Here is a 22,841-nt window from a genome sequence, read left to right on the forward strand (position 1 = left end):
GGGGGAGAGCTGCCTGGCACAGCAGACCCTTCCCTGGGGTAAGAGGAGAGGCTGCTGGGTGCTACCGTGACCTGCAGGGATGGACGAGAACCTGCAGCACCGGCAGCCGAGCTCAGCACCCCAGGGACCCCTCCCTGGCTCAGCATCAGCCTCAGCAGCTGCCCAGGGAGAGCAGAGACACGAGGCCACAACGGAGCCACTACAACACCCCTTGCCCTGCAGCAAGGTGACACTTAGTGGCACCCCTGCCTGGCAGAGGTTCCTCCTTCCCGCTCCATCCTCCCCAGCCCCTTGGCCCCGGTTAAGGATAGCAGCTGCCCGAGATGTGCTTGGGCTCCTTGGCGCACGGGGCAGCCCAGGTGCCTCCTGTCTCCTCTCGGGGCTGTTATCTCAGCGGTCTCGTGGGAGCTGTCAAAGCAGTCCTGGGCCAGAGTTAATCTCAGGGCTGTTGGCAGAGGCGAGTCCCAGGCTCACGTGGCCAGGCTGGGTTGGGGCATTGAGTCTCCCAGAGCTGTTTGAAGAGCAACGTGCAGCCGTCGGCTCGCAGTCGAGCGGAGGGTGAGTGAGTTGCTGCAGCATTGTCCCATCCTGCTGCAGCCCCCTCCGTGTGCCAGTGTGGTGCCGTGGGACGGGTCCAGCTGGACCAGGGAGCTGATCCGGCTGAAAACCCCCTGTAAAAACCACGGTGGGTCCCCCCGCTGGCAGTGCTGCGGGTGGAGAGCAGGGAGCTGACCTGGTGGCCTCAGCCACGCTGCATCCCCCCGATGCACAGGGACGGCTGCGTGTCCCCGCGGATGGGGGAAGGTGGCACCACCCCGCCCCGGCCAGGCTCCGCTGGACCCCAAACCAGCACCCACACGAGGCAGGAGGTGGCCGAAGCCTGTGGGCTCTGCCAGCGCTAGGTTGGCAACACACATCCTGTGGCTCTGTGTGGAGGGGACCACATTAGCTCCCAAAAGCTCGGGGGGGGGGGTGGTAGAGGAGTGACCCCTGTCCCACTGCCCCAGCTAAGAGCACCCAGAGGGGGCAGGATTGGGGCACCTCACAGAGCTGTGACACCCTGGGGTGATGCTGGGGGCAGCAGGGCAGCACCCGTGGGCCATGGCTGGGACTCCCAGGAAAGCCCTGGGGCGGTGCTGGGGGGCGCGGGGGGGGGATGCCGGAGGTGGGGGACGTGGCTGGGAGTCCTGGGAAAGCCCTGGGGCCATGGGCGGGGGTGCCCTGGGGTGATGCTCGGGGGGGGGTGGGCACGGCTGGGACTCCTGGGAGAGCCCCGGGGGGTGCTGCGGTACCCCGGGGTGACGCTGGGGACGCCGAGGCTCGGCCGCTCGGCGGCAGCAGCAGCAGCTCCCCGCTCCCTCCTCTCCTCCTCCTCCTCCTCCTCCCGGCCCCCTTCCCTCTCCCTTCTCCCAGCGCCAGCCCGGCCGGGGGAGGAGCCGGCCGCGCACAAAACCTCCCGCCCGGCCCCTCCGGCCCCCGCACCGGCACCGGCACCGGCGGCGCCCAGCGCCCAGCGCCCGCCCGGGGCCATGCGCGCCGCGGCGGGGCCGGGGCCGGCGGGGCCCGAGGGGCCGGGGGAGGGCGGCGGCCGCCGGGGGCCATGAGCGCGGCGGCGGCGGCGGGGGGGGGCGGCGGCGGCGGCCCCGGGCGGCGGCGGGGCGGCGGGAGCCCGGCGGGGCGGCGGGCGGGGGGCGGGCGGCGGCGGCGGGCGCTGCGCTCTCTGGGCAGCCTGGCCGGGCGGCTGCTCCGCACCTGGGCGCGCCTGGCCGGGGGCCGCGGGACCCGCCGCGCCGCCCCGGAGGATGACGAGGGGGGGTTCCGGGGGGGCGGCCCCGGGGGGGAGCGGCGGCGGCGGCGGCCCGGGGCGGCGGCGGCGGCGGCGGGAGGGGGGAGCGGGAAGGGGAGCGGCGGGGAGCGGCCGCCGGGCGCGCAGGGGCTGCGGAACCACGGGAACACCTGCTTCATGAACGCCGTGGTGCAGTGCCTCAGCAACACGGCGCCGCTGGCCGAGTTCCTGGCGCTGGGCCGGTACCGCGCCCGCGGGGCCCGCGCCGAGGTCACCCACCGCCTGGCCGCGCTGGTCCGCGCCCTCTGGACCCGCGACTACACCCCGCAGCTCTCCGCCGAGTTCAAGGTAACGGCCCCGCCCAGCGCGCCCGGTCCCGCCGCCCCCCGGTGCCCCCCAGCACCCGCCAACATCCCCGCACTCCCGGCACCCCCCGGCGCGCCCTGCTTATTGGCACCCCCCGCTCCCCGCCCCTGCCAGCATCCCCGTCCTCCCAGCACCCCCCCGGCACCCCCTGCTCACATCACCCGCTCTCCAGCCCCATCCTCCCCGTCCTGCCGGACACCCCCAGCTCCGCTGCCACCCCCCACCTCTGGCCGCGCTGCCTTCACCTGAGCCCAGCCCTGACACCCCACACCCCCCCTCAAGGAGATGGAGCTCCCAGCCCGGCCCACCCACGGTGGGTGCGATGCTGGCCGGGATGGTGCCACGGGAGCCCAACTCCGTGGCCTCAGGCCCTGTCACTGAGCACATTTCACATCCTGGCCGGGCACATCTCAGCGGCCCTGCTTGGGGACAGGGACGGGGTGCTTTGAGCCTGGCATCGCGCTCGGGGACACGTGTCCGCCGGGGACACTCCAACAGGGCGCTGCCATCAAACTGCTGCTGCAGTTAAACTTTGCAAAGTGCAGGGGGGAGCTGCTGGGCAGGCAGGGCCCTTCTGGGCCGGGGTTTCCAGCTGCCAGACTGGTCCTACGTGGGCAGGGGCCGGGGTACCCGCTGCTCTCCCCCCCCCTTTCCCTGGGACCTGCCTGTCTCCCTTCCCTGCCTGGAGGGTGGCAGCACCCACCCCGCAGGGGCTGCCAGGGTGCTGGGGTGCTCCTGGGGGAGCTCATTGCCTTTAATTTCCTTGGAGCAAAGTGATCAGCTCTTGCAGTGCTGGGCACAGTATTTCCATGCCCTCTGCTCCCAAACACGCACATTCCTTAGTGCACAGCAAAAAAAACCCAAAAAACTTCCAGCCTTTGCTTTGAATTTCCTCCCTCTGCGTCGTTATCTGCATCTTCCGTGAATCTCTACCTGTTTTTTTTTTTGTTTTGATTTTTTTTTTTAAAATCTGCCCAAATAAGATTTTGAAATCAGAGCTGAATCTGTGACTCATCTTGCTCGAAGCCCATCCACCGTGGCCTTGCTCCCTCTGCTTGCCCCGCGATGCCTGTACCACCGAGAGCGGGGTGGGGGCGAGCCGGGCGGCGGGCGGGTGGCCGGAGGGGCCTCGGCTCGGGGTGTTTCTCAGCGGTGCTGGAAGTCTGATCCCTGTCCCGGCAGGTCCCAGTGTGCTGGTTAGAATCATCCACAGATGGTTGGGCTTTAACGGGATCAGCTGCTTAAAGTCCATATGATGTTTGGGGCTACTTCCTCCCAGCGCTGGTTTTGGGGCTGAGCTCCCCAAATTGTCCTTTCTTGGCTCTGAGCAGCCACGCCCAGCCCAGGCTCAGAGATGGGGACCCCCAACTCTGCCTTTTGAGGTGCTCCCTGGGCCCCCTCCCTGGGCTGCCTGCAGGGAGCAGGACTCCCAGCCCCTTGCATCCTGCTTCTTTGGGGTCAGGGACCCATCCCGGCTCACGCTGCTCCCCTGGGAGCTGCTTATGCAGCTCTCATGGGCTGCTGGCACCCTGGCATCTGCTGGTGGCACACACCCCCAGCCGAGCCCCGGGGCCACCTGAAACCCAGGCACATGGCATTCCCAGACCCATGGAACCCCCAATAAGGGCATCGAGCCGCTCACCTGATGGCAAAATTAATGCTAATTAGTCAAAATGCTGCAGCACGGCCAGTGGCTTGGTGAGGGCAGGCAGAGTGCACGGCTTTAGGGCCTGATCCAGGCATGGGTGAAGTTGTGGGGCAGGGGGATGCTCTGATGGGGCGGGGGTTGCTGCCATTGGTGGCACAGGGACCTCAGGGTGCCCAGAGGGAGCATCATGGTGGTTTCATCCTCCCTGTGGCTGCTTCAGGCTCGACTCCTGTGCCATGCACAGAGCTGCATGTTCTGGGGGGGAAGGCAGAGATGGGTGGGATGCACCAAGGAGCCCCATCAGCACCTCCTGGGGATCCCCTGCAGGGCCATGGGTGAAGAGGGGGCGAGGGTCGGGCAGCCTCGGCCAGGGGGAGCTGGCAGGGCTTTGGGTGGATGGGCAGAGCCTGGCAGGGCAGGCAGCACCCCCTCTCCAGCACTGCCCTCGGGGCAGGGGGCTGGCAGGAACCCCCTGGCTCCTGGCTCCATCAGGGACATCACTGGTTCCCTCTCTGGTCTCACTCCACTTTGGTCAGAGGGTGCTGAGTGCCGGGCTCCGATGGGCTGAGCATCCCTGGGTTTGGGATGCAGGAGGCTTGCTCAGGGGCTTTCCTCCTGTCTGTGTAGGCAGGGCAGGCAGGGGTGACAGCTCCCCTGCCCACGAGCCACACCTTTGCTTCACTGTAAGAACAGCCCTTGTCTCTTCCAGGGACTTGGGTGGTTGGGCTGGCACTGCCAGCATCGCCTGGCTGGGGAAACTGAGGCACGGGGAGGCACTGGGCTGGCTGCTGGTGATGAGGTGGCATGTGCAGGCAGGGCTGGGGGGAGAGCTGCTGCCTGACGAGTAATCCCAGTGCTGGGAATAGCCTTCCCCTGGCTGTTACACCGAGTTGATGCTGTCGGTGTGCAGGGCAGGTGATGCTGGTGGGTCCCTGTGGGCTGGGCTTGCCCATTTGGGCTTTGTTGGGGTGTGTGCTGTCCCCTTGCCCACAGCAAGCTGTCCCCGCCCGGCCTCATCCTGGCACACAAAAGCCATGACATCACGGTGATGGGCCACAGAACTGCTGTCTTGGCCATTGTGCCAGTGTCCCCACTGCTCTGCTGTCCCCAGGGTGGCTGTGGGGTCCCTGCAGAGGCAGGACAAGGGCGGATGCTGTTGCGGGCAGGAGGCAGGGATGGGTTTTGCTGGTGGGCGCTAACGAACCAGCGCTCATTAGTGCCAGACAGCCTGGCCCGTGGCTCAGTGCCCTCCCTGCCCATCTCTTGCAGAACATCGTCTCCAAGCACAGCTCACAGTTTCGGGGCAATGCGCAGCACGACGCCCTCGAGTTCCTGCTCTGGCTGCTGGACCGCATGCACGAGGACCTGGGCGCTGCCTCCCCCGCCCAGCAGACCCGCGTCCCTGAGGAGGTGGGTGGCCCCCGCCGGGGTGGCTGCACACCCTGGCTCGTGGTGGGGGGTGTCCGTGACAGGTCTGGGACTGGGGAAGCCAAAATGTCCTGGGAGGGGGCGGGTTGGAGTTGTCCGTGTCCCGTCCCCCCCCCCCCCCCCCCCCCCCAGTATGGGATGGGGATGCGGGAGGTGTAGTTTGGCCGGTGTAGGGTGGGAGGATGGTGGGGTTTGGGTGCTGCGGGACTGGTTGGGGTGCTGTAAGAGCGTGGGGGTGTCAGCAGGAGCTTGTCTGGCTGAGCACCTCGCTGCTGGAGGGCACCCTGGTTCTTGGGGTTGTTCGGGCAGGAGGAGGTCCAGCCCCTCTGCCCCTCCCCGCTCCAGCTAAGCTGCTGTAATTACAGCTCTCAGAGGCTTTGCTGCTGGCAAAACAAGTAATTAAGTCGGCCTCCATCCATCTGCGTGTGGCATCGCCCTGCCTGCCTGCCTGCTGGGTGCTGCCTGTTGCAGCGGATGGATTTGTGCAGCCGCCGTCCTTGCTTTGGGGGTGATGCTCAGCTTGGGCCCGGGAGGGCCCAGGGGCAGCTTCATCCTCCCTGTCCCTTGCCTGGGCCATCGTGGCTGTGGCTGAGGGGGTCCAGGGGAGCCCCAGACCGCCTCCAGCCTCTCACAGGCAGCTCAGCTGCAGTGCCCATTGCCCAAGCTTCTGGCCAGGGCAGCCTTGTGGCTTCCAGCCCTTCTTGGCCAGGGGGCTGCAGCCATCCCCGCGCTGAGCTGAGCTGTCCTCAGCCCTGCCTGCCTTCCCCAGAGGCATCGGGATACCCCGGGGCGGTCGGGAGGGCCTGGCAGCTCCCATTGCTCCCATGTTAAATGCGAGGTGCCAACGCCTGCCCCGAGCTGGAGCGTGATGCTGGCCGTGCCATGGCAATGTCCCCCGCTTTGTGTCTCCCCAGCGTCCTCGGTTTGGCTCAGCCTCCCACAGTCCCTCACCACAGTCCCAGCCCCTTTCAGGTCATGTGTGCCCAAGTCCCTGGGGACAGGGTGCCCCGTGGGGGTCATGAGCCTGAATAAACAGGTTTGAAGTGTCTGGATGGAGCTGGACATGCACCCACCTGTTGTGGTTTTGGGGAGCAGGGGCAGGGGGAGGAGGGCTTGTGCAGATACTGAACGATGGGGGTCAGGGGGACGGTTTGCTGCTGGTCAAGCCCGTGCTGAGGCTCAGGGACAGGAGGAGCTCAGCTGGTGGGAAACAGAAGATGGTGTTCAGGGCATGGAGCCGGGCAGGCTGAGGGGGGGAAATACCATCCTGACTGGTTGATGGATGCCCCCGAGGTGTCTGCGGTGGCACCCAGTGGGCTCTGGAGCAGCCCAGGGGGGAACCAAAGCTTGGTTGCCAGGAGGGCTAGAGGAGGAGGAGGAGGAAGCATCCATCCCCTTGGGTTTTAGGGGGGATTTTGGGGGCCACGTGGTGCTCAGACACAGTCCAGGTCCCCTCTGTGCCACACCAGATGGACCCTGGCCCCGGGCAGACCGTAAGGACACGTCAGCCTCAGCAGGACCCAGTGCCAGCAGATGGCATGAGGAAAATCCTCCTCCCAGCCAAATACCTCATTGATTTTCAATCTTACTCATTGTGACACCAAAACCTCCTTGTCTTACCCCAAAACAGCCAATCCTTTTTGCAGCATCTCTTCTGCCATTGAACTCTGCATGGCCGTAGCTGGGGGTGAAGCCAGTGGCTTGTGTCCCCTGTGTGCGGGGATGGCAGGCAGGGGGATGGCAGGCAGGATGCAGGCAGGGAGGTGTGGGCTAAGCAGGCATGTTTGGCTGTGTAACATGGCTGCATCCCGGTGTCCCAGCTCCCGGGGGCACAGGGCAGAGGACTCGGCTCTGCCTGGGGTCCCTGACTCGGGGTGTGGGAGCTGGTGCATCAGGCTCGGAGAGAGGTCAGGTGTCTGCGGTCACCCCGCGTCCAGGGCCAAGCTGGGGGATGTGGTGACATGGGGAGGTGGCCGAGGGCTGAGTTGGCTGCGGAGCAAGTGCTCCCCGTGGCTGCTTCCCCTGGCAGCTCCAGGGATGCTGGTGGAGTGCGCGCTGCTCCCCCCACCTGCGCCAGGCACGTGGCTCCTGAGAGCCCAGCTCTGGGGCGAGGGGTTGGGGTGCTGTGCCTGGGCTCGGGGTGCAGACTTGTGCCGGGTGCTGTGCCTGGGCTTGACGTGGCAGGCACCGTGCCGGGTGCCGCGCCTGGGCTTGCTGCTGGTAAAGGAAACACGCAGCAGTGGGGCTGCTTTTCTGGGCAGCTCTGCAGCCCCGCTGGCAAACCTGCCTGGGGGGGCATGATGCCAGCCGGGGATTTTTTTAGCTCCCTGGTTCTGGTGATTTGCATGTGGTTAACCTGCCGAGTTTGCCTCAGGTGGATGCAAGCACAGGAACGTGCACACCCACTCCAGGGGCCTGTGACACGGACACAGACACAGGGAGACACACAGAGATACACAGGCACGGATACACAGACACACAGACACGTGGACACAGACACACGGACATGTACATGGACGCAGACACACACACACAGATATATGGGCACACACAGACATCACAGACACACAGACAGACGAACACACACAGATACATGGACACACAGACCCATGGACATGCATGCACAGAGACCCACGTGTGCACACACACACAGACCAACAGACACACACACAGACCCATGCGTGCACACACACACACAGACCCCCAGACCCCCCCACACACAGACCCGTGGACACCCGCTCCCCGCAGCATCCCGCCATCTCGCCCGCCCACAGCCCAGCTCCCCGCAGCACGGCCGCTCTCAGCTCCCAGGGGTGCGTTTGCTGGTGCGGTGGGTGCGGGCGCTGCCGACCCTGCGGGCGTGTGCCCGTGGGCACTGGGGCTCCTGGGGGGAGGATGTTGGAGGGGACCAGATTTCCCCTCCCCAAGCTTTCCCCTGCCAGAGGTGCTGCTGCGGGCACCCGCTGACTCACCCAGGATTTCCCTCCTGGAGCATTTCAGCCGGGCTCATTTCCAGCTCCAGTTCCTTGGTGTCTGGAAGCTCCAGGCTGGTTGGATGGGCCATGCCCCAAAGTTTCCCCAGAAGAAGGCGTGTGGGGAGCCTGGAGGGCTGGGCAGGGATAGCTTCCGCATCCCCTTCAGCCTGTCCTCCTGCGCGGGGACACCGAGGCTGGGCTTGATTCACTGGGCCGTGTCGCCAGCCCCTCAGGGGTGGGGGGGTCACCTCTCTCACCCTGCTGTCTCTTGCCCCCACAGCCTGGCAAGGACGGGAGCGGCGGTGCCGGAGGCTCCCCACCGCCCGGCCAACAGCCCCGCGGGCAGAGCTTCGTGCAGAGCCACTTCCAGGCGCAGTACAGGTGAGTGGGGAGCCCGACTCTGTGAGCCCAGGGGAGGGACGAGCTGGGGGGTGCTCAGCCCTGCAGAGCGACTCCATCCATCTGGCTGTCACCAAGACGGGATAAAAGGGCTTATGGACCCCAGTGGGACGTAGATAAGCAGACAGACTCCTGTAGTAACGGCCGGGTGCACAGGAGAGTTGTCTCCCCAACAACGCACCCCTAACCCCTGTAACATGCTGATTATTTAGGATACAGTCATACATATTAATCAAGTTCTCATACATAATCATGTTAACTCCCATAACTCATTTTCTTATCCCCACCCCTTCCCGGCCACGCGCACTTGAGCCCTGAAATGAGTCGGGGGCGGCTTGTGCGACCACCACGGACTGCTGGCCAAAAAGAAAGACCCTCCAGTGGCTTTGACTCAAGGACTTTGGCTCACATTGCGATTTTAACATGCTCCGAGGCCCTTTCACAATGCAACTTTTAAAACACCTGGTCTCCAGGGCAATGAATCGTCCTCACCAAACAGTCTAACAATGGTACCTTGTCCAGCAGCAGAACCGGTTGCATGGTGACTTTAAACTAAATACAACATCTCTATGGCTGCTTAAAACTTTACACCACTATCTTTTATAAAACCAGTATTTCTGTGAGATTCCATTTAATTGATTATTCCTAATCATTCCTTATCAAAATCACCAAAAATCATCAACTTATATTAATAACAAATCGCTAACAAGCAATAACATGGCCATTTCTTACTCCGCTTCAATGCCAGCAAATTCTTTTGCAAGTGCAGAACAGGACACGGGGAGGGCCGGAGCCCAAATCCCCATGGCAGCGAGGGGGGGTCCTGACCTCTCCCCACCCATCGCACCCCCGGGACTCCCGGTAATGAGCTGAGGGAGCAGCCCAGTTAAGACGAAGTTGGGTTTTAGCTGCACGGTGCAATGCTGGCAGCGTTGTCGTCGGGCTGGGCACATTTGGCCAGAGGGGTTAATGGTTTTATTAAGGACTGATCCGGAGCAGGGTCTGAAGCGCATCCTAGGAGCAGTTTTTGGTGTGTGTGGCTGCCCGCTCCTTGGAGTGAGGGCGCAGAGGGTGTCATCAGCGCCATCCAGTGTCACCTCTTGGCATGGACACGGACACGGGCACACCCCAGCCCTGCCCCACCCACCACCCACCTTTCCTGGGCATTTCACCCCCCCTGCCTTTAGACACCCCATTGCCCACTTTGCCTTGGCCTTAATGAACCCTTAAGCAGTTCCCTTCGTTATCACTGCCCCAGGGTGGGGAGAGCCACCAGGAGATGGCTTGTGCCAGGACAGCTGATTTGGGGGCAGCTGATTTTGCACCACAACACCAGTTCGCTGGCAGAATCAAGGCGGGTGCTGAGCTGGGAGAGCTCAGCCTGGGGAGATGGGCAGGGCTCGGGCAGGGGATGCGCTTCCTCCTGGTTGTCCTCCACCGGCATGTGTTGGGGATGAAGGCTGTGGGTGGTGGAGCAACCCAGTAAGGCGTGGTGCCCCTCAAGGGTCCATACTGGGACCAGTACAGTTTAATATCTTCATCAGTGATATGGTGGGGTTGAGTGTGTTCCCAGCGAGTTGGCAGGTGGCACGTTGAGGGAGGGGCCATGGTGGGGTGGAGGAGTGAGCCCATGTGAACCTCATGAAGTTCAACCAGGCCAAGTGCAAGGTCCTGCCCATGGGTTGGGGCAGTCCCCAGTACCAGAACAGACTGAGTGGAAAATGCAGAAGGACTTGGGGGTACTGTTGTATGAAAAATTGGGTGTGAGCTGGCAGTGTGTGCTCACAGCCCAGAAAGTCAACTGTGTCCTGGGCTGCAGCCAGAGGAGTGTGACCAGCAGGGCAAGGGAGGGGATTCTCCCCCTCTACTGAGCTCTGTTGAGATCCCCCCTTCAGTGCTGATCCTTCCGTCTCTGGGGCCCCCAGTACAAGACAGACATGGACCTGTGGAGCGGGTCCAGAGGAGATGCTCAGAGGGCTGGAACATCTCTGCTAGAAGGACAGACTGAGAGTTGGGGTTGGTCAGCCCGGAGAAGAGCAGGTTCCAGGGAGGCTTTATCGTGGCCTTTCACTATAGAAAGGGAGCTTCTAAGGCAGATGGAGAGATGTTTTACTGGGGTCTGTGGTGACAGGACAGGGGGCAACTGTTCTAAACCACGAGAGTGTAGGGCTAGACTGGACATAAGGAAGAAATATTTTACAGTGGAGGTGGGGTTGGTGAGGCCCTGGCACAGGTTGCTCAGAGAGGTGGTAGATGCCCCATGGTTCTCTCACAGGACTCAAGATAGGGGCTATCCCAAGCCTGTCCCAGAGGGCCAGCATGGGGGTGCCCCCACGTGTGGGTGATGGGATACCCCACATGTTTGTCTGGCTGAGACCCGGGATGCTTGAGTGGGTCAGCAGCTGGCCACCCCGCCCCATGCCATGGCACTGCAGGCGTGAGGGAACACATCTGGCATCACAAGTCCTTCTCTCTGAATTAATCCCCCGCTCTGTATGAAGAAAAGGCGCTTTAATTATCCACCCCCTTCTGCGTACCAGAGCCTGTCTGTGTGCAAAAGGATTTATTAATTTGTGCAGCTGCTTCCTGGGGAGCTTGGTGGCTCTTCAAGGTGATAGATAACAAGGCCTCAGGATTTTGATTTGGTTTTTAATTTATCTTTCCCCTTTTTGTTGAATAAAACAGAGGAAAAAAAAGAAATAAAAAAAGACAGAATTAAAAAGAAATAGGAGGGAAGGTGGTTGTTGGTATTAAAGGTTCGTTTAAGCCAGGCTTTGGTGGAGCATCTCCTGTGGGAGAAGGGGAAGGCTCCCCACTGGTGGGGGGACCTGGTTCTCCCAGAAGCCCCCCATCACTGTCCCGGGGCTGCCGTGGAGCCGGCGGCTGTGCTGCGGCGGGGACCAGGGGGGTGAGCCGGCAGCCCCGGGGAAGCCAGTGGCGTCCAGAGCCGGCAGACTGGGAACGGGAGTGCTGGGAGTGCCACCGCGGTGGGCGCAGGATCCGGCCCCGCCATAGGGATGGGACCCCAGTGGGTGCAGGATCCGGCCCCGTGGTGGTGGCAGGCAGGTGGTTCCCAGCAGGTGGATGGGGGGCATGGCAGGACCGTGGTGTCCCCTGGGCGCAGCTTGCTGGTGGGACGGTCCCCAGGGTGCCACCACCAGCCCTGCCTCTGGCTGTGGGTGCCAGGGCGGGCAAGGGGCCAGCATAACCACCTCCTCCCTGCAGCCCAGCCACAGCCCTGCTTCTCTGGAGGGGTCCTGTCCCCTCCCAGCACCTCAAGGTGTTGTCCCTGCTTAACCCCCACCTGGGGGGGATGGGGTCACCCCAAAGCCTCCAGGAACCAGAAGCTACCCTGGGCTTTGCGAGCCCTTGGGAGGGGGAGTGGGATTTGGGGGGGGGGGGGTTTCAAGGCCACAGCCACACATGAGCATGGGAGACCCCCCAGCCCTGGGATTTCACTCTGTCTTCTCTAGTGTCAGTTACTGTGGGCACCCTTGTTAGGTTTCAGAGTGAACAGACCATTGGGCTGGGCAGGCAGGTACAGACTGTGGTCCCTTGCTCTGGCAGGAGGTCGTGCAAACCCTGTGTGATGCAGGGGCCATCCGAGCCCTGTGGGATGATGTGGTACCCAGGATGCAGTATGGGTGGGTGTACACTGTGGGTGCCGCCCCCCCCAAACGGTGACGCGCCCCGGCCGTGTTTCACAGGTCCTCCCTGACGTGCCCTCACTGCCTGAAGCAGAGCAACACCTTTGACCCCTTCCTGTGCATCTCCCTGCCCATCCCGCTGCGCCAGACCAGGTGAGCCGGGCCCTGCACCTCCCCAGCCGCTTGCCGTGAGAGGCACTGCCACCCAGCAGCGGGGTGATGGCTCCAGCGGCAGTAATTTGCATATTTTGGGGTAAATAATTCCTGTGGGAGATGGTGGAACGTTGGGATGGGTGGCGGCCACCACCACAGGAGCTGTCTCCGATGGGTGTCAGAGCCACTGCGCCGGGACGCGGGTCCGTGCAGCGTGGTGACGAGCGGTGTCAGGTCTCAGTGTGGCGTGCGGTGGCTTTGCCCGCTGACATGTGTCCGTGTCCCCACCCTCGGTGTCCCCAGGGCTCTCAACGTCACCCTGGTGCTGCAGTGCGAGCGCTGGCGGTTCGTGCGGGTGGGCCTGGCTGTGCCCCTGCTGGGCACCGTGGCCGAGCTGCGGGAGATGGTGGCGCGGGAGGGACACATCCCCCCAGAGCAGGTAACGGGGCAGCAGGGGGGGACACACACAGAGGGAGGGGACCCACCCCCCCGAGGGACGCTGAGGGCGCCGGGTGCCGTCCCGTCCCGCAGGTGATCCTGGCCGAGGTGTCCCCGCGGGGCTTCCTGCGCTCCCTCGGCGACGCGGAGGAGCTGGGTGCTGCTGGGGAGGGGGCTCCCCTCTACGCCTTCCAGCCCCCCCCCGCCCGCCACACAGGTACTGCCCCCCGTGCCCTGCCATTGGTTAGCAGCTGCCTGCCCGCGCTGCTCTGATTGGTTGGGAGCAGCTGCTGTGGCGCTGGGGGTGGTGGGACTATCGCCAGGACTGGTGGGAGGCGGTGGTTCCCCATCCTGTGATTGGTGACTGGGAGGTGCGCTGTGATTGGTGGGAGGCAGGTGTGCTCTGCTGTGATTGGTTGGATGTACGTGTGCTCTGCTGTGATTGGTGGGAGGCAGGTGTGCCCTGCTGTGATTGGTGGGAGGCAGGTGTGCTCTACTGTGATTGGTGGGAGGCAGGTGTGCTCTGCTGTGATTGGTTTGAGGCAGGTGTGCTCTGCTGTGATTGGTTGGAGGTGCGTGTGCCCTGCTGTGATTGGTGGGAGGCAGGTGTGCTCTACTGTGATTGGTTGGTGGCAGGTATGCCCTGCTGTGATTGGTTGGTGGCAGGTGTGCCCTGCTGTGATTGGTTGGAGGCAGGTGTACTCTACTGTGATTGGTGTGAGCCTTGTTTTCCCTTTCCCCTCCTACCCGTGATTGGTGAGAGGCAGGAGTGCTCTGCTGTGATTGGCGGAGGCCGTGTCCCTGGGCTGTGGTTGGTGGGAAGCGTGGGAGGCCGTGCTGAGGCAGGGCAGCGCAGGCAGCGCCCAGCAGCGGGCAGGTGCCCCGGCAGTAGTGAGCGCCTGTCCCTGATAACCGACACCCCGCCGTCACCCCGCTGCGGAGGGGCGGGGGCCGGGCGCTCACCCCTGCCCCGCCCGCAGGGTGCCCCCGCAGCCTGCCCGCCTCCCCCGGGGGGGCCCGGCCCGAGGGGCAGCGCCTGCTGCCTGCCGCTGCCCGCTCCTCCGACTGCCTGCACCGCGGGGCGGGCGGACGCATCCTGCTGCTGCTCTGCAACGCGGCGGGCACCGGCCCCCAGCTCACCAGGTACCTGCCCGCCCTGCCTGCGCTTTGCCCGCACGCGCCGCCCTCCCTGCCTTCCCCCCACAGCGGGAGGGGGGCGCGGGGGTGTCCCCCGTCAGCCGGGTGTCCCCCCTCAGCCAGGCGTCCCCCGCTGTCCCCAGGTTCGGGCCGCCACTGGTGCTGCGGGAGGAGCGGGGCGTCTCCTGGGAGCAGCTCCAGCAGAGCATCCTGGCCCAGCTGCGGGCCCTGCTGCGGGGAGAGGTGCGGGCGCAGGTGAGCTGAAACGGGGGACGCTGCTGTCCCCACACGGGGCACGCTCACCCGTGGGCTGTCTCCATGGGTGGCCATTGGTGGAGCTGTGGGTAGCCATTGGTGTCCTCATGGGTGGCCATTGGTGCCTCCATGGGTGGCCAGTGTTGTCACCATGGGTGGCCACTGGTGGAGCTGTGGGTGGCCGTGGTGTCTCCATGGGTGGCCATCATGTCTCCATGGGTGGCCAGTGTTGTCACCGTGGGTGGCCATTGTTGTTTCCAGGGGTGGCCATTGGTGTCTTCATGGGTGGCCATTAGTGGAGCTGTGAGTGGCCATGGTGTCTCCATGGGTGGCCGTTTGTGTCTCCATGGGTGGCCATTGCTGTCTCCATGGGTGGCCATTGCTGTCTCCATGGGTGGCCACTGGTGGAGCTGTGGGTGGCCATGGTGTCTCCATGGGTAGCCGTGGTGTCTCCATGGGTGGCCGTTTGTGGAGCTGTGCATGGCTGTGGTGTCCCCATAGTTGGCCACTGCTGTCCCCATGGGTGGCCACTGCCGTCCCCATGGGTGACCATTTGTGTCTCCATGGGTGGCCAAGGTGCAGGTGTGAGTGGTCGTGGTGGCACCATCACTGGCTGTGGTGTCACTGTGGGGGACCACGGTGAAGCTGTGGGTAGCTGCAGGGTCACTGGGGGTGGTTGTGGTGGTCCTGGGGGTTGTTGTGTTGATGCTGGTGGTCACCGGGGACAGCCATGCTGTCCCTGTTGGTGGTCATATGCACACTGCAGGCAGCCTGTGGTGGCACAGTGGGTGGCCAGTGGGTGGTTGTGTTGTTGCTGCAGGTGGCCACAGTGTCCCTGTTGGTGGCTGTGGTGGCCCTGGGGGTGGTCACATCCTGTAGGTGGCCAGTGGTGTCCCTGTGCCTGACCATAGTGTCCCTGTGGGTGGTCACATTGTCACCGTGGGTGGCCACAGCATCACCGTGAGTGGCCGCAGTGCCACCCAGCTAGCACGGCAGAGCCCCCCCAGCTCAGCCACCCTCCCCAGAACCCAGGTGCCACCATCCCACGGGTGCTGGTGTCCCCATGCTGCCCCTCTGCCCCCCAGCCACACCGCAGCCCCACGTCCCCATCCCCATGGGTGTCCCCGGCCACAGGGACCAAAGAAATCTGATTTTGGGGGCTTTTTTTGCATGGCTCCCCCCACGTATTTCTGGGACGTAGGGGGGGCTCTGTCCCACAACCAGCCCCACAGCCCCCTCTCCCCTTGCAGGGCGCGGGAGCGCTCTTCCGCATCCGCCTGGCCGGGGGCTCGGCCCCCTGCGCCTACCTGTCCCCGCAGGACCCCCGCCCTCTCTGCCACCCGGCCGTCGACAGGTAAGGGGCAGGATTGTCCCCAGACTGTCCCCTCATTACCCGGGGGTGGCCAGTGCTGTCACTGCAGCTGGTCACAGTGTCCCTGTGGGTGGCTGTGGTGTCCCTGTGCGTGGTTGTTTTTTCACCATGGGTGGCCACAGTGCTGGCCACTCCATTGCCCAGGGACTAGGACCTCTGCCCCGTGTCCCCACTGTGGGTGCTTCATGGGGAGGTGGTGGTCATCCCTGCGTGCCACCACAGGGTGGTAAGGAGGTGGCCCCATGGGGACGGGGAGGGCTTTGGGGGGTATCTTGCCTCATCCTCGCCCCCCAGAGCCCTACAGCTGAGCGGGGCAGGTGGCCCTCCCCATGTGAAGCTGACGGTGGAGTGGGACGTGAGCACCAAAGAGCGGTGAGTCCCTTACCCCCAGGGGTGGGTGGGGACACCCCAGCACCCAGCTCACCCTCCCTGACTCCCCTCCCCCGGCGTCATGTCCCCCCCACCCCATGCAGCCTTTTCGGCAACATCCAGGAGGAGGTGGTGCAGGACGCCGAGAGCGTGCGGCTGCAGCAGCAAGTGCACCGGCAGCAGCACAGCTGCACGCTGGACGAGTGCTTCCAGCTCTACACCAAGGAGGAGCAGGTACCTGGCACCCCCCGAGCTGCGTGGGCAGCGGGCACCCTGCCCGCACCCTGCCTGCACCCGGCAGAGCCACCGCTGGGTGCAAGCCCTGCCCACAGCATGGCAGCTGTGGGCATTTTCAGTGCCGAGGGCGGCTTTGGAGGTGGCAGGGGGGGTGTTGTGGGGGGAGGTGACATGGCATGTGGTGTTCCCAGCTGGCCCCGGATGACGCCTGGTGCTGCCCGCACTGCAAGGTGCCGCAGCAGGGCACGGTGAAGCTGAGCCTCTGGACGCTGCCTGACATCCTCATCATCCACCTCAAGCGCTTTCGCCAGGTGGCTGAGCACCGGCACAAACTCACCACGCTGGTGAGGTTCCCTCTGCGGGGTCTCGACATGGCCCCCCACGTGGCACAGCGGGGCCAGGCTGGTGGGCAGCTGTTGGGGCGCTGGGCGCCCTGGCAGCCCCCCCTCTGCCTGCCCCCGAGCTGCCCCCGTGACTACCTCTACGACCTCTACGCCGTCTGCAACCACCACGGCAGCATGCAGGGTGGCCACTACACTGGTGAGCGGGGCGGGGGGGGCATGGCAGGAGGGTGGGGGACACTTCAGGGGGCATGGCGTGGGGTTTGAGGGCACTGCAGGGCACAGTGTGGGGTTGGGGGATACGCCATGGGGTACAGCATGGGTTTGGGGGCAAGCTCGGGCATCTGCTGTTGAGGGGCATGGCATGGGGGGGCCAGTGGGCAGAGGGGCCGTGCAGGGCCAGCGTAGCACTGGGATGTGCCCCCCAGCAGCGTCCTGCACCCCCAAGCTGGCCCTGCACTGTGCGACTCACACTCCACACTGCACCCTGGGGCTGGGGGTGGCCAGGTCAGAGCCTCTGTGTGTGTCCCCCCTCACCCTCCTGTGTCCCCCCTCACCCTCCTGTGTCCCCCCTCACCCCCAGCCTACTGCTGCAATGCCCTGGACGGGCGGTGGTACAGCTACGATGACAGCAGGGTGGAGGGGGTGCAGGAGGCCGAGGTGAGCACCCGCAGCGCCTACATCCTCTTCTACCAGCGCCGCAACGCCGCGCCCGCCTGGTCAGCTGGCGGCTCCGTCAGGGGTGAGCACCCCCCCCGCCTGTGCCCCGCCAGCGCCCGGGCACGCATGGCACGGCTGCGCACCCCCACGGCTGCGCCCGCGGGCACACGGAGCACAGATGTCGGAGCAGAGCCACACACGCGTGCATTCAGCACACACACACGCGGGGGTGTGTGGGCACAGTAGGATGCTGGCATGGACAGAGCACTAACGTGTGTGCACATGGACATGGCAGGCGTGTGTGTGTGCACACCCCTGTGGGGATGGTTTGGCAGGCAGGGGTGTGCACACACGCACAGGCGGTTGCACACACTCCCCGACATGCATGCACACCCGTGTATGGACAGTACGGCAGGCACATACGCCCGCAGTGTAGCTAAGCATGCACCCCAGCACATGGTGTTGCACACACACGTGTGTGAGCAGGCACAGTCCCACCGCCCACCCTAGTGCACACGCGTGTGCATGCAGGGTGGTGGGCAGAGCACGGCTGGTGTGAGCAGTGCGGCGGGTGGCATCCTGGCTTGTATCAGCATTTGCATGGCCAGCAGGGACAGGGAAGGGATCTGAGCCCTGTGCTCGGCACTGGTGAGGCCGCCCCTCGCTGAGTGGGTTCAGTTTTGGGCCCCTCACCCCAAAAAGGCCATTGAATGACTCGAGCGTGGCCAGAGAAGGGCAACGGAGCTGGGGCAGGGTCTGGAGCACAGGTCTGCTGGGGAGCGGCTGGGGGAACTGGGGGGGTTCAGTCTGGAGAAGAGGAGGCTGAGGGGAGACCTCCTGGCCCTCTGCAACTCCCTGCCAGGAGGGGGCAGAGAGGGGGGATGAGTCTCTGGAGCCAAGGCCCCAGTGCCAGGCCCCGAGGGAATGGCCTCAAGCTGCCCAGGGCAGGGTCAGGCTGGCTCTGAGGAAGGATTTCTGTGCAGAAGGGGCTGTTGGGCGTTGGAATGGGCTGCCCAGGGCAGGGGGGAGTCCCCATCCCTGGAGGGGTTGAAGAGTCGGGCTGACCCAGCGCTGAGGGATCTGGGGGAGTTGGGAACGGTCAGGGTGAGGTGCATGGTTGGACTGGAGGAGCTTCAAGGGCTTTTCCAACCAAGACAGTTCTGGGGTTCTGTGGGTGCATGCACCCCCGTGTGCGGGAAACTGCTGCTACACATGTGTGCACACACAGCTGGTCGCAGCCCCCCGCTCCCCTGTCAGTGAGCACACTGGGTGCTGCAGCAGTGGCCACCCCAGGTGCAGGCAGGGCAGGACCCCCCTGGCCCCCATGTCCAGCCCAGCCTCCCGCTCCCCACAGGGTCCACGGCCTCCTCGCTCTCGGACCACTGGCTGGCCCGCCTGGCCAGCAGCACACGGGACACAGCAGTCACACAGAGCTCCCCACCCAGCACACCCAACGCCACCACCACCCTGGAGAAAGGTGACGCTGAGCACCCCCACCCCACTCCAGCACCCTGGAGGTGGCTCCCAGATCCTCCCGCTTCTTATTTTTCTCATTGCAGGTGGCTTTGAGGCCAGACCCTTGGTGCGGGGTGTCCAGGGCCGCAGCCTCAGCGTCAAGCTCTCGCCCGCCGCGGGCCCCCCCAGGGCCATGCCCCCGCGCTGGTCCTTCGCCTGCAAGGAGCGGGGCCGGTCGGGGGTCCCCGGGGAGCTGGTGACCTACTTGGAGTCAGGGCGCCGGCCTCGCTGCTCCCGTCGCTCCCTCCTCCCGCTCGGCACTGGCGGGGAGAGCGGCCCCGACGCCCCCGTGGCCCCCAGCCCCACACCAACTGGCCCCCCGAAACATCCCGGTAAGGGGCAGGAGGAGCCGGGCACCCCCCGCGCCCCCCGCCAGCCCCTCCGTGTGCCCGTGCTGCGGCGAGTCGCCAGCGTCGGTGCCGAGGGGTCCCTGCGCCTGCCCCCCAAAAGCCAGAGCAGCCCGGGGCGGAGCGGGGAGGGGACGGGGGGGCTCCTCCGCCACGGGCTGCCACGCCCAGAGGGGGATGCGGGTGTCCCCCTGGCACGGCTGTCCCCCGGCACGGTGGCCATGGCACGCTCGCAGAGCTCGGCCAGCCTGCCCCCCCGCCCCAAGGGGGGCCTGCGGCGCTCGGCCTCGCTGGGTAGGGGTGCGGGGGGGGCCCCCCTGCCCACCCAGGGTCCCCCTGGGGCCACGCTGCAACGGGGACGGCAGCCCACGGGCTCACTGTGCAGCCCGGCCGTGCCCGAGTCCAGCTTCTGAGCCCCAGCCAGTGGGCATCCCCCTCACCCCCCCGGTGTGCATCCCCCCCCAGCCCCGGGGCAGCCCGAACTCCTGAGCTGGGGCCAGCCTGCACTGGGGGCTCCCAAATTGGGGGTGTCCCAAACTGGGGGTGTCTCAACCCAAGGGCTCCCAAACAAGGGCGCCCCAAAGCAGGGTCATCCTGAACCAGGAACAGCCCAACCCGGGGGCTCCCAAACCAGAGCGTCCCCACAGTGGAGGCATTCAGGTATCCCAAAGCTGGGGCAGCCCAAATCAGAGACCCCCAAACCAGGGGCTCCCAAACTGGGGGTGGCCCAAACTGGGAGCACCCCGAGCCAGAGGCTCCTAAATCAGGGCATCTCAACGCAGGGGCATCCTGAGCCGGGGCATCACCTGCTCGCCCCCCCCCGCCCCTTCCCAGGGAACGGCCGGGCAGGGGCCCCTCTGCCAGCTCTAAGATGTGAGAGTATTTATTGTAACAGGAGAGTTTTATTCAGAGACGCTTTTTGTTTTCTAAAAGGCGACTATTTTGGGGGGCAGGCGAGTCCCCCACACCAAGGTCTATGCAATACGCGATTCCTCCAGCCAGCTTTTGTACGCGGGGGCTGCGGCCCCACCGCCGGCGGTTTCTATTAAAGACACGTGAAAGGAGCCGAGTGCGCTGCCTGGGGGGATCGTCTGTCCCGGGGGGTTGTATCGGGGGTGGGAAGGGGCTTCATGTCCCACCCGTGGTGGTCCCGGTACTGGGGTGCGTGCTGCAGGTGGGGGTGGTGGGGATCAGCCTGGCATCAGGCTTGGTGGGGTCAGTGGTGGCTGGGTCCTGCCCCGGCATGGGGGGGGTTTGGTGCAGGGGGGGCAGCACCAGGGTCGTGGTACCACAGGGCTGCAGCCGCTGGGGCAGAGGAACGGGGGGGGGCGGGTGGAGAAACTTGGTGCAGCCACAACAGGAGGCAGAGACAGCAGTGGGACTGGGAAGGTGGAGGTGGGGCCAGGGTGGAGAGGGAGAGGGGTGCGGAGAAGGTGGGGTTGGGGTGGAGGAGATGAAGGTGAGAGTGGAGATAACGGAGGAGCCAGGGGCAGAGATGGACACAGAAGTGGAGGAGCTGGAGGTGGAAATGGAAGTAAAGATGCTCGGAGGCTTGGGCTGCGGTGGAGGAGGAGGTGACGGTGAGGAGTGTCCTTGCTGCAGGGCTGCTCCAGGCCAAGGCCCTTGCTGTGACCCGGATCTTCCAAGCTGGGACCACCCCGACTCCAGCCTAGCCCCATCCCACGCCTGGCACTGCCCCATCCCAGAGGACCCGGACTCCAACACCCTTCCCCGACCCCCCCCCCCCCCTATTACTCCCCCAACCCTCATCCACCCCCACATCCTCCCACCAACCCCCCCCCGGCGCTGCCAGGCATTAACCCAACGCTGCTGGGCAGTTCACAGCGAGTGGCACAAGGATTTATTGATTGCTTTGGGGTGCTGGTGCCCCCGGGTGCCCGCCTGGGGCGAGGGGCACGGCGTGAGCGGTGGGGGGGGGGGGGGGGGCGGGGGGCAAAGCGCTGCCATTTCCATCCTCCCTCTGTGCACCGGGTGGGTGGGAATGGCTCCAAATAAAACAAATCTCTATATATTTTTTCTATATATATATACAAATATATAATATATATATATCTCTGCCGATATATATATATCTCTCTCTTATCTCTCTGGAAAGGATAAAAGGTTAATTTGTCTTCGCATGCACGACCAAAGCCACCAACCCACGGGGAGAGCGGGTGCTGAGGGACACACGCCCCTGCCCGCCGGCACCCTGAGAGCCCAGGGGGGCCACATCCTGCGTCCCCAGGTTATTGCTGGTCAGGTCCCATCCTGCTCCGGCAAACAAGCAGAGGGGGAAGAAGCCGAAGAAATGAAATCCCGCTGCAAAGCGCTGGTGAGCTCCTTGTCACCTGGCTGTTTTCCAGAGACAACCCGCCGTCAGGGCACGGAGGGGGTGGTGGCATCACCCCAGGGCCGTGGGTGCTGCAGGTTTGGGGGGGGACGCAGGCACCCAGTCAAAAGGCAAAGTCTGGATAAGGCGAAACACAAATAAAGAACAGCGACCGCCCCCAAACCGGGCGCTTTGCCACCCAGAACTGGTGTGCCGGTGGCCCTCGGTGGCCAGTGCTGGCCTCTGGGTGCCGCAAGGATGAGCTTGGGGACAGGGACACTGTCATAGGGCTGTGCTCTCTGATTCCTCCTCCTCCTCCTGCCGGGTGGCTGGGCCCGGCCCCGAGAGTCTCTGCGGTGCCTCCGGCGGGTCCCGGCACAGGGCAGCATCTGGGGGGACGTGGAGGGAGGGGACCTCAAAACGGAGCAGACCTGCGGGAGGGCAGAGTGATGGGGGATGCTGTGGCAGGGGCTCAGGGACAGGACATCTCTCTGGGGCTGGCGCCGTGTTAGTGCCATCACCAGGGATGTCACCACCAGTCCCTGCTCTGCGCCACCCCACCCTAGCCAGAGCCTGTGCCACCCGTCCCAATGGCCACGCTGTCCCCACACGCTGCCTGTCCCCCACGACTCTGCTCTGCTCCCACACAGTGCAGGTGATGCTGCTGTCCCCTCTCCCAAGGGACCCACAGGGTGAGGTAGCACATGTGAGGTGACAGCAGGTGACCCACAGCCCGAGGCAGGCGGTGGCGGTGTCACCACTGTCCCTTGCTGGGAGCGCAGCAACCCACCTCCTGTTAGAAAAAGTACTGCCTGCGCCTGCCAGACTCTGCTGCCAGCTCAGGGACCCCACGATGGGGCAGAGGGAGGAGCAGACCCCCTGCTCTGCGGGACCCCACGGCCAGCTGGGCCAGAGCCGGGAGGCTCCCAGCCATGCCTGGCCCCATGCTCCCCTGGCCTCTGTGTCCCCAGGTGTCCCTGATGCCACCCTGGGACACACACACACAGCCCCCCCCAACAAACCCCAGGGACAGGGAGGTCAGGACAGCAGGAACAGTGACTCCTGGTACTTCCCAGGGGTGATGTCACCTTTCTGGGGACATCCCCACCTTCCTGGGGACACTTCCACTTTTCCAGGGATGTCACCAACTTCCTGAGTACATTGCCACTATCCCAGGGATGTTGGCACCTTGCTGGGGACATCACTACCTTCCTGGTGACAGTTTCACCTTCCCAGGGTCATTATCACCTTCCCACGTACACCTTCCCGAGGATGCTGCCACCTTCCTGGTGACAGTTCCACCTTTCCAGGGCTGCCGCTGTCCCAAGTACATCACCTCCCCAGGGACACTGCCACCTTCCTGGGGACACTTCCACTTTGTCAGTCATTGGCACCTTCCCGGGGACACTGCCACCTTCCTGGGGACACTTCCACTT

The 22,841-nt window shown here is 64.7% G+C and overlaps 2 protein-coding genes across 7 annotated transcripts in view; one reads left to right on the forward strand and one right to left on the reverse strand.

Annotated features, from left to right (window-relative positions):
* The first annotated feature begins 1,600 nt into the window (after positions 1-1,600).
* USP43 (ubiquitin specific peptidase 43) lies at positions 1,601-20,152 on the forward strand. The gene is made up of 15 exons (XM_074922177.1): positions 1,601-2,134; positions 5,070-5,210; positions 8,484-8,584; positions 12,310-12,402; positions 12,706-12,841; positions 12,934-13,057; positions 13,821-13,983; positions 14,121-14,232; positions 15,483-15,586; positions 15,899-15,976; positions 16,078-16,207; positions 16,402-16,750; positions 17,135-17,293; positions 18,566-18,688; positions 18,771-20,152. The coding sequence occupies exons 1-15, from the start codon at positions 1,601-1,603 to the stop codon at positions 19,484-19,486; spliced, it is 3,063 nt and encodes a 1,020-aa protein (XP_074778278.1). The 3' UTR covers positions 19,487-20,152.
* A 942-nt stretch (positions 20,153-21,094) lies between these two features.
* Positions 21,095-22,841, reverse strand: part of ARHGAP44 (Rho GTPase activating protein 44) — a 31,008-nt gene continuing 29,261 nt past the window's right edge. For all 6 annotated transcript variants that reach the window (XM_074922209.1, XM_074922208.1, XM_074922211.1 and 3 more), the window contains one exon: positions 21,095-21,836. In XM_074922209.1, coding sequence (XP_074778310.1) covers positions 21,688-21,836 — 149 coding nt within the window. In that variant the 3' untranslated portion in view covers positions 21,095-21,687. The remainder of the gene's footprint in view (positions 21,837-22,841) is intronic.

Source organism: Athene noctua, chromosome 18, assembly GCF_965140245.1.
Source record: "Athene noctua chromosome 18, bAthNoc1.hap1.1, whole genome shotgun sequence".
Classification (NCBI taxonomy): Eukaryota; Metazoa; Chordata; class Aves; order Strigiformes; family Strigidae; genus Athene; species Athene noctua.